Source organism: Ascaphus truei, chromosome 3, assembly GCF_040206685.1.
Source record: "Ascaphus truei isolate aAscTru1 chromosome 3, aAscTru1.hap1, whole genome shotgun sequence".
In the NCBI taxonomy this organism is placed as follows: domain Eukaryota; kingdom Metazoa; phylum Chordata; class Amphibia; order Anura; family Ascaphidae; genus Ascaphus; species Ascaphus truei.
The window spans coordinates 73,563,315-73,573,860 of NC_134485.1; the positions used below are offsets into that span (position 1 = coordinate 73,563,315).

General features: G+C 45.6%; 1 protein-coding gene across 4 annotated transcripts in view; it reads right to left on the reverse strand.

The window, feature by feature from the left end:
- Window positions 1–8,749, reverse strand: part of PHKA2 (phosphorylase kinase regulatory subunit alpha 2) — a 119,081-nt gene extending 110,332 nt beyond the window's left edge. For all 4 annotated transcript variants that reach the window (XM_075594291.1, XM_075594293.1, XM_075594292.1 and 1 more), the window contains exons 1-2: window positions 8,439–8,749; window positions 7,305–7,582 (exon numbers count right to left, since the gene is read on the reverse strand). In XM_075594291.1, the coding sequence (XP_075450406.1) occupies window positions 7,305–7,382 (78 nt within the window). In that variant the 5' untranslated portion in view covers window positions 7,383–7,582; window positions 8,439–8,749. The remainder of the gene's footprint in view (window positions 1–7,304; window positions 7,583–8,438) is intronic.
- Between the last annotated feature and the right edge of the window lie 1,797 nt (window positions 8,750–10,546).

Genomic DNA, 10,546 nt, shown 5'->3' on the forward strand with positions numbered 1-10,546 from the left:
TAAGAGGGGAAGAGAGAGAGAGAGGGGGGGGGGGGTGTAAGAGGGGAAGTGAGATAGAGGTGGTGTGAGAGGGGGGGAGTGTAAGAGGGGGAGAGGGGGGAGTGTAAGAGGGGAAGAGAGAGAGGGGGGGTGTAAGAGGGGAAGAGAGAGGGGGGGGGAGTGTAAGAAGGGAAGAGAGAGAGAGGGGGGAGTGTGAGAGAGGGGGGAGTGTGAGAGAGGGGGGGAGTGTGAGAGGGGGGAGTGTAAGAGGGGGGGAGTGTGAGAGGGGGGGAGTGTGAGAGGGGGGAGTGTGAGAGGGGGGAGTGTAAGAGGGGGGGGAGAGTGTAAGAGGGGGAGAGGGGGGGAGTGTAAGAGGGGAAGAGAGAGAGGGGGGTGGAGTGTAAGAGGGAAGAGAGAGAGAGAGGGGGGGAGTGTAAGAGGGGAAGAGAGAGAGAGGGGGGGTGAGAGGGGGGGAGTGTAAGAGGGGGAGAGGGGGGAGTGTAAGAGGGGGAGAGAGAGAGAGGGGGAGTGTAAGAGGGGTAGAGAGAGACGGGGAGTGTAAGAGGGGAATAGAGATAGAGGGGGGATTGTAAGAGGGGAAGAGAGAGGGTGGAGTGTAAGAGGGGAAGAGAGAGAGAGGGGGGGGGAGTGTAAGAGGGGAAGAGAGAGAGAGGGGGGGTGAGATGGGGGGAGTGTAAGAGGGGGAGAGGGGGGGAGTGTAAGAGGGGGAGAGAGAGAGAGGGGGGAGTGTAAGAGGGGGAGAGATAGAGGGGGGATTGTAAGAGGGGAAGAGAGAGAGGGAGGGGAAGAGAAAGAGAGGGGGGAGTGTAAGAGGGGAAGAGAGAGAGAGAGGGGTGAGTGTAAGAGGGGAAGAGATATATAGAGAGAGAGAGAGACGGGGGGAGTGTAAGAGGGGAAGAGAGAGAGGTGGGGAGTGTAAGAGGGGAAGAGAGAGAGATAGGGGGGGAGTGTAAGAGGGGGAGAGAGAGGGGGGAGTGTAAGAGGGGGAGAGAGGGGGGAGAGAGAGAGGGGAAGAGAGAGAGAGGGGGGGGAGTGTAAGAGGGGAAGAGAGAGAGAGCGGGGGGAGTGTAAGAGGGGAAGAGAGAGAGAGAGGGGGGAGTGTAAGAGGGGAAGAGAGAGAGAGAAGGGGGTGAGTGTAAGAGGGGAAGAGAGAGAGAGGGGGGTCTGAGAGGGGGGAGTGTAAGAGGGGGGGAGTGTGACAGGGGGAAGTGTGAGAGGGGGGGAGTGTAAGAGGGGGGGAGTGTAAGAGGGGGGGAGTGTAAGAGGGGGGGTGTAAGAGGGGGGGGAGTGTAAGAGGGGGGGAGTGTAAGAGGGGGGGGAGTGTAAGAGGGGAAGAGAGAGAGAGAGGGGTGTGTGAGAGGGGGGGGAGTGTAAGAGGGGGGGGGAGTGTAAGAGAGGGGGGAGTGTAAGAGGGGGGGAGTGTAAGAGGGGGGGGAGTGTAAGAGGGGGGAGAGAGAGAGAGAGGGGGTGTGTGAGAGGGGGGAGTGTGAGAGAGGGGGGGAGTGTAAGAGGGGGGGGGGTGTAAGAGGGGGGGGAGTGTAAGAGGGGGGAGTGTAGAGGGGAAGAGAGAGAGAGAGGGGGGAGTGTAAGAGGGGAAGAGAGAGAGAGGGGGAGTGTAACCCCTCGGATATAGTACAGGCGCGCGCATGACGTCACCCATGCCTGTACTAGAAGCGCACCGTGACCTGCAGGATTGCGTGGCCGAGACGCCATGTGAGCGGTTCGTCCTCATTGGCTGAAACGCGAATGTGACCCGGGTGTCGCGCGGCAAAATAAAAAAATTGTCTCGCGAACTATCGGAAGTCCCATCGCTCTCGTACACACGCGCACTCTAAGGCCAAGTCCCATCGCTCTCGTACACACGCGCACTCTAAGGCCAAGTCCCATCGCTCTCGTACACACGCGCACTCTAAGGCCAAGTCCCATCGCTCTCGTACACACGCGCACTCTAAGGCCAAGTCCCATCGCTCTCGTACACATGCGCACACTAAGGCCATGCGCATTGCCTTCTGGCATTTTGTTTTCGTGCCATCGCTCTCACTATGGACGCGGGCTAAGAGGGGAAGAGACAGAAGTGAAAAGTGTAATGCCGAGGCCCCGCTGCACGCGCCCGCACGGCCGCCCTGCTTCTCGGCGGCGTGTGCAAGTCACTGCACCGCGATCTGCAGTCTGCAGTTGACTTTTTCTGGCGCGGGGGGGCGTGGCCAAAGCGGGTCGGGGGGGCACGGCCATTGAACCCGGGGAGGGGTGGAGGAGGTTAAGGGTGAAGATGGAGAGGTTGTGTGTCCGCAGGAGGGGGGGTTGTGGGTCCGGGAGGAGAGGGATAGATTGCACACACAGGCACACTTCCCTCCCGTAAGCCGCCTCCCTCCTGTAGCTCCCCTCCTTCCCTCCTCCCCTCCTCCCCTCCTCATTGGCTGACTCGTGCACCACGTGACGCGTCAGCGCTTCTGATCACCAGAAGCTTGCAGCACCGGCCGGCTGACGCGTCACAGCACGCAGTCAGCCACGTCGGAAGGAGCCAGCGGGGACCTCCAAACTGGAGGAAAGGGGCTGGTAGTCCGCGGCCGTGCGCGCCCACCGACCGCAGCGGGTCCTTAGCCTAAGAGGGGATGGGAGAGAGAGAGGAGATGTGCAAGAGGGGAAGAGAAGACAGGGGTGAGTGAGGACAATAGGGAGAGTGAAGACGAGTTAGGGGGGGTGAAGGCGGGGGAGGGAGAAGATGGGAGGGGGGGGGAGAGGGTTGGGGTTCCCCCGAATGTGACAATATAATTCCAGGGTTAAAAAAAAAAAAAAAAAACACACATTGAAAACAACTGGTGTAACAGCTTATAGCCTCATTTTGGTGTCCGAATCAGAGGAAAATAAAGTGACTTCACCAAAGTCAAGAAGGTACTGACATGGAGAATGGATCTTCGTTCTGCCACTGCGTAGGTTTGTCCTTAAACAACTTCTGTAAAATGTAATAGGTTGTATTAAATGTGCAGTGACGGACACCTATTTTTAATGAAATCTGACACCTTAATAACTGTTTAAGGATGCCAATTAAATTCTTTACACCTACACCTTTAACAGAGGGTACTCAGAGAATAGGGCATTGTTCCTTTGTATTACTCCACCAATAATGCAATCAGATGTGGAGCCCAACAAATAAAGACAAAAGGTGTAAAGTCAACTCAATGCGTTGTTTCCAAACCTTTCCACCACAACATTTCTAAAACTTGCCTGTGTTTTTGTCAAATTAATTTTTAATTAAAATGTGAAAAAAGCAATCAAGCACCAAGATGTAACGCTGTGAAAATCTTGCAGCCAGTAGCTCACATTTCATTTTTCAAGTAGAACCACACATTTAGTACAGTATACTGTATGTCCATAGATGACCTTTTTTTCCTGGCACTGGAATGACATTATTGAACCACACTGAACTTTGCTGAATCCGCCAGTAAATAACTTGGTGTTCTCATTTCACATATTAAAAAGTCCAGTTTTAACAGCACAAATGAAACTTTGTTGGAAACCTTATTCATGATATAATTGTTCTCATCGTTTATCCCCTTATTTGACTGAGTGGACTTGCTGTCCCATCTGGCAGTGAAAAGATTAAATTATCATTTGTATGTACAGCTCAACCCCCTTATAACGCTGTGCTTGGGATCCAAAGAACCACATCGCGTTATAAGACGATCACGTTAGAAATAATGTACAATTGTATGCATTGTACAATAAAGTATTTAAGATACCAACAATCGTGTTGTAAAGTATTCATAAATACGTAAAGTGGGAGCCACGCTTGCATCTCGTTATAAGCGGATTCGCGTTGTAACGGATCGCGATATAACGGGGTTGAGCTGTATTATTATTATTTTTCTGTCTATATAGAGCCCAACTCAACTGAGAAAACCCGGAAATAATAAGGAATTGAAGCTGCCAAATGTTCTGGTTTTCCGAGTATAGTCCGGTTTACAAAAGTCTGTCGACAAGCACACGTAGGGCAAGAATAACTTTAGATAATGTGATTTTGGGATATCATGAAAAGTCGCATTTTAAATAAAATGATCACCGCCTACATGTTTACACCAGCCTGTCCCAGTTGGGCCTTTCGGAAACGTAGCTGCCCTAATTATAATACAATACAGGTGCACTAAACATTTAAAAAAAATGGGAGAATGGAGAAATGGATCCCTGGCCTAAAAAGCGTACAATAAACATATTCAGACATATAGTAAAATAGAGGATTGGAGAGTAAAAGGAAACAACACAACTGCACAACACAAACAATGAATAAATATACTATCTGACCCAAGAGGTAAATTGTATATTCTCTGAAGCGGACAGTTTTTTAAACAAAATCATCACCATCGACTTCAATTGGTAATGGCTGTAAAATGTTGCGTCTGAGTCAGATGTAAGAAACGTGGAAATAAACGGTCTTAAATTTGATGTAAATCATTAGGCAGAGTAGATTATGCCAAGCTGGACATGGCAGAGCTGTCTGCAACTTAACTAAGAAAAGGACAGTGCCAGATGCAGCATTTGATACATGGCATTGTACTGCAGGAATCAGCTCCCTAACACCTCCTACAGTATAACTATCTCCAACGTGCAAGTTGATGCACACAAAATAGATGCAATATACCTCAATATATTGCCCATTATGGATTTATATTTAAAGCCCAATTTTTGCATTAAACGAGAATGTGCAAGCCACGGATACGTGGCTTCCAATGTGTACGACAACATGAAGTTACATTTGGCAAAAGGCCAATTATAGAACTGCAACCCGAAGAGAACTGAAACAACTGATATATCTTAAACAATAATACTATCAACGAAACCTTCATCAGAAAAAGACACCCTGTGTTAATTTGTTCAGTGTATCAGCTCAAAACCTCAATCCGGACAAGATGCCAGGTGTGTATTGGCCGAGAGTTAAGTATGTGTATGATAATAACAATACGCACATTATTAACATACTACGTTTCATTTCTCTTGGATAGGTTATAGAACATATCATAGAGTAAATAAAAATATAACTTGTTAGCATATTTGCATGTATCAGACCGGTTTGCAACCCTGTCTTTCCCCATTATTGATTAGCAAACAGTGCTTCCACTGCAGCCAGTGATTCTGGGTAATGACATGCAAATGAGCGCAGTGAGTCACTCTTTACTTCTTATCTATTTTAACATTGACCCCTATGAGCTTATGCCTGCCGTATTACACAGCTTTTCAGCACAGCCTGGGATAAAGAAGTGCAGAGCCAGTAACCCTACTCACAGACAGCTATTTCGACCTTGTGGGTCTCATCAGTGCGTGGTTGGTTGCTGGCTATGCAACGTAAAGATGGTACGTGGGTCTAACTAGACATTAAAAAATACAAATACTGGCAGTTTCACTCCAGTAAAAATAAATACATTTGTAATTGGCTTCATTAAACAAGTTATCATCTTTAGAGATAATAGTTTGCTTTATTAATGACAATGACCGTAATTTCTACAGAAGACTGTGTTAATTTCAGCTCCGGGGCCCTCCTGCTTCCAGAGATACTTACCTCCCTAGCGGTGCCTGTATCTCCGTGGGGATTTAAATCACCAGGTCACATGGGCCAACAGGAAGCCGCAAGGGATGACATCACAGCTTCCCATTGGCCCGCATGATGCAGGACACTAAAAGCCGTCATTTCATTAGGCACACAAGTTCCTTGCCTGCAGATACTGAAAGAAGGGGGTCCCCAGAGCTGAAATTAACACTGTTCAGCTACAGAGACCCCCTGCTTCAAACCTGTAATACATTGTTTTTTTTTAACAAAAAATAAATTGTGCAGTGCTACATGTTTTGCTGCTTTAAGATACCAATACCAGAAGTCTGGGAGCCCTGGCTGGCACAGACAGACATCCCGGGAATAGATATCACCACAATCCTGCAATAATAGGTGGTAAATGCGTTCTCCGGTAATGAAAGGGATCCATGACAACATAGCGACAGAGAATCCGGAGGAGGAGCGGGACCCAGGGTAGATTAGGACCCTAGTGTAGGAGGCAGCCAAAGAGGTAACAGCAGGTGAGCGTGGGCCAAGGTTCTCGGAGAAAGTGGTTACTCTAAAATACATGCACGGCGCCCGAACGGCTGAGGATAGGCGGAACACCCCTTCGAGCCCTCTAACCCCCCCCCTCCCTTCCCCCCCCCTCCCTTCTACATAGTCAGTGTGTCTTGTCCCCCGGTTCGTCTTGTAAGTCCAGTAAGTCAAGTTTTTGGTTCTTTATATAAAAAGAAAGTACTAAATGTGGTGTTGCCACTGTAGACAATGGATGGTGTTACCATGTCAGATGTATTTCACCCAATAAAATCAAAGTTATAAAAAAAAAAAGATACCAATACCAGATTTTCAAATGAGGCAGCAAATACAATACATGAGAGAACGCTGCAGCAACTCCACGGGCCATGGATCCGTTCTAAAGTATTCATTACATTCATTTAGAGGGAGCCCACTTTATTTATATATGTGTATAACTACAGGGGATATTCAAAGTAAAATACCTCATCAGAATGACTAAAGTAAAGGTAACTTTGACCTGCAGCGCAGTACAATGGGAGCGTGGAGACAGCAGCAAAGAAGAACATTGCCATATTCTGATACAGAAGGTAGAAAGAGACAGAAAAAGCCCCAATGTTACTTTCAATGACAAATTATTTAGTACATTAATATGTATTTTATCTATATTCTTTCTTCAGAAATGTGGGTCATTTAGTTCAATACTTTGGCTAAAATATTTTAAGCCCATTTCAGTAGGTCCTAGAATACCATTATCATACTGTCGCATGTATTTCTTCCACTGCATAGAGAGAAAAGAGGAAACAATTGCTGCAGCTCACAGCAGTGGTGTGTGACATACGTGCGGTGCCCAAAGGGTTAACATTTAAGAAACCACAGAGGTGCTACAGTATGTGCTAACTGCATTGCATACATAGCACATATAGCGCTTCTTAAACGTTAACGCTTTAGGCACTAAAGTTAGGTCTACCGTGACGTAGTTGAAGGCTTAAAATATTTTGGCCACGGTATTGAACTAAATGATCCACATTTATGAAGAAAGAATATAGATAAAATACATTTTAATGCACTAAATAATTTGTCATATTTAATGTTGAGATATGTATATCTCACACAATATGTTATAAACCACTTTTATTCTTTCAATCCTTCTATTTATATAGAATTATATTGGTAACTACCCAGGGACATGCCACACATTGCAATGCCTTGCAGGCTCACAGCTACATAGGAATTAAAGAGCCACACTTACCTGGTGGCACAGTATGGTTTGCTGAACCAGCCTGGCATAGCCATCCAATCTGACCCCAGAGTTGCTCCTGCTTCTCATCTTTAGCTCTGCCTCTGACACACCTGTCACCCACGTATCTGGAGGGTCAGCAGCTGAGGCTGAGCAGGACAGATCTCAGGCCTTTCCTGTTATCATTCAGGGGTCACTGGCAGTTGCCATCAGCTGATGTCCTTGGCTCAAAATAAACAGAGCTGTCAATAGGTCTGGATTAGCAGAAGTTCACTACTGTTCATTCAGCCCTGAAAAGCAAAGTAGTCAAGATTGTCATCAGCTGACAGTCTATCTTTACTAGCTTCACCTACAGTAGCATATGGTTTTTATTTTACAGATAAAGGTAAATGCAATTCCAAAACATATTTTTATTTAAATAAAAAAAGAAGTGTAAAAATAAATACATTATATTTATTGTGTGTACGTGAAATCTATTTCTTTTTACAGTGTTTTGTTTGATAGATTACAAGTGTTTTGTTAATGTTGCTCCATTTACATTTTTTATATATAGAACAGTTTCAAGTAGTGAATTTGTAAAAAATAAATACATTCTCAGAACGCCATCTTTATATATATACATACATACATGTACACACACACATTTTTTATATTCACAAACCATTGGGCAAATACCTTTATATTTCTAGAAGATTGCAGTGGGTAATATAGAATTGTTCCTATCTAACCCCACACTTAAGATGCTGCTATATTCCAACCCAGAGGTGGCTGCACACATAACCCCAATTAAGAAGCACTTATTGTTTCACGTGTGTGTATAACTATAACCTACTGTATTCATCCTTGAATATTCATTACTTAGATTGTAAGCTCTTCGGGGCTGTGACTCCTTTTCCTAATGTCTACTCTTATGTATGAAACACTTATTCCTTATATGTCTCCTATTACAATGTCACGTGTATGACTGCTAGTAAGCGCTATGTACATGGATGATGCTATACAAATAAAAATATAGATGCATTCATTATTTGTATTGTGTATAATTACACATATATATATATATATATATATATATATATATATATATATATATATATATATATATATATATATATCATAACTGTCTGTGACAGATGCATTGCTTACCTGAAACTCGGCCATTAATTAGCATGAACTATATCCTGATCCTGGATTATTGTTCGCTGCTGATATTGACATCCACAAGACACAGTTTTAATTCCAATCCTCACACACACAAAACCCCAACCAAATCCAGGGATCAAGGTGATTTAGTAGGTTTTCTGTAGCCAAATCGCATTGCTTAAGAAAAAGGTTATGTTATGCATCACCACGGAAATAATGAAGCCATAGGCGATCTTCGTTAATTGTTGGAGCAGGGCTCTTCCTTCTGCTGCACTAGCTATGGCCGCTGCAGATATGTGTTGGCTGAGAGCCAGAGACATTAGGATCAGCTCTCTGTGTGTGTGTGTGATCATTCATAATGCACACAGAGCGATCCCTCCAGGGAACACTAGAGGGCGCCGGGAGACATCCCCACCTGACAATGCAGCCTAGGTCCTGCAAGCTCAATAGAAAAGATAATGTTACAATGTATCAAAGGTGTTGCAAGCAATAGCCACATGTGAACCGTGCTGTGAGATACTATTGATTGGTAGTGGTCGTGTTAGTTTGTTTATGTAAGAGCTTCTGGGTGCATGCACACTTTGTGCTGTGTGTTAATAGTGTGGGCAGAGCATTTAGCATAGTGGAGGCAGACTATATTACCTGCTGGTTCTTAGCTGTCTCTGCCTTTCAGTGATACAGTAGTTATTTCGTTTTAATAGGGACAATCCAAGCCATTGTTTTTTTTTTTTACAGAGTACTGACGCGTGGGGTCTCTGGAGCTGAATCCCATTCATTTCAGCTCTGGGGACCCCCTGCTTTCAGTGATACTTTCCTCCCAAGGGGTTGCCGTATCTCCCTGCTTTTTAAAGCTCTCAGTCACTTGGGCCAATAGGAAGCTTCACCGGATGACGTTACAGCTTCCTATTGGTCCACAGGGTGTGGGAGCGTTGAAAAGCGGCTATTACGTCCCGCTAGCTGAGCACAGCGGCTACCGACACCTACTACGGAGGAAAGTTTCTCAGGAAGCAGGGGGTCCCCAGAGCTGAAATTAATGGGGTTCAGCTCAGGATACCCCTGCTTCAATACAATGTAAAAAAAAAGATCACAAAAATAATTGTCAGCTTGGATTGCCGCTTTAAAACGTACACAAAAGAGCATTGTTTCTAAAGACAAGCCATTGTACTATTACTTGAAGCTTCAGTCTCGCTTAAAGAGGCAATCCAAGTGGTTTTTTTCCCCTTAAATTTTTTAAAATACAGGATTGAAGCAGACGGTCTCTGGGGCTGAATCCCATTCATTTCAGTTTCGAGGACCCCCTGCTTACGGAGATACTCACCTCTATAGTGGGTGCAGGTAGCCACTCCAGGGTTCACTATGTGGCTGATTTTCAAAGCCCCCGGGCCTCTGCGGGCCGATAGGAAGCAGTGACATCACCCAGTGCTGATTCCTATTGGTCTATGTGACGATGAAGCTGAAAACTGCAGAGGTACCTGTACCCCCTTGGTAGGTATCCGAGGAAGCAGGGGGTCGCCAGAGATTAAATGAATGGGGTTCAGCCGGAGAGCCCTGATTCAAAACTGTATTAAGAAAAAAATAAGAAAAAAACCACACACAAAAAACGCCTGGATTACTCCTTCTAAAGTCTAACCTGGATCACAAAAACCACTTTTTGTAAATGAATGTAATTGGTTGCCGTTCATTTATGCAAGAAACATACTTTTTTCCCCCTGGAGATTAAGAAAACTTTCTTTTCACACTGAATGGATGGTCAATGTGAGGTATATGTGTTGTGAAAAAGTTATAATTAAATACATGTTGTAATAAATATTAATTTATTATTAATTTATCAAATGTTTTACCAGGAAGTAATACATTGAGAGTTACCTCTCTTTTTCAAGTATGTCCTGGGCACAGAGTTAAGATGACAAATAATACATGTGTGGCCAGGTTCCCCCTCTGGGCTCTCCATGTCCCCTTACCTCTGCGAGTGTTGCGGGGGTGCTTGGGCTCTGGCGGCAGGGTGCGCGCACCTCCGGTGAGTGTGGGAAGGAGGCAGTGCCGGTATGCAGGAGGTGACCGGGCCACCGGCGGCTCCCTTTGCAGGGCGTCGCCATCTTGAATGTGGCCGC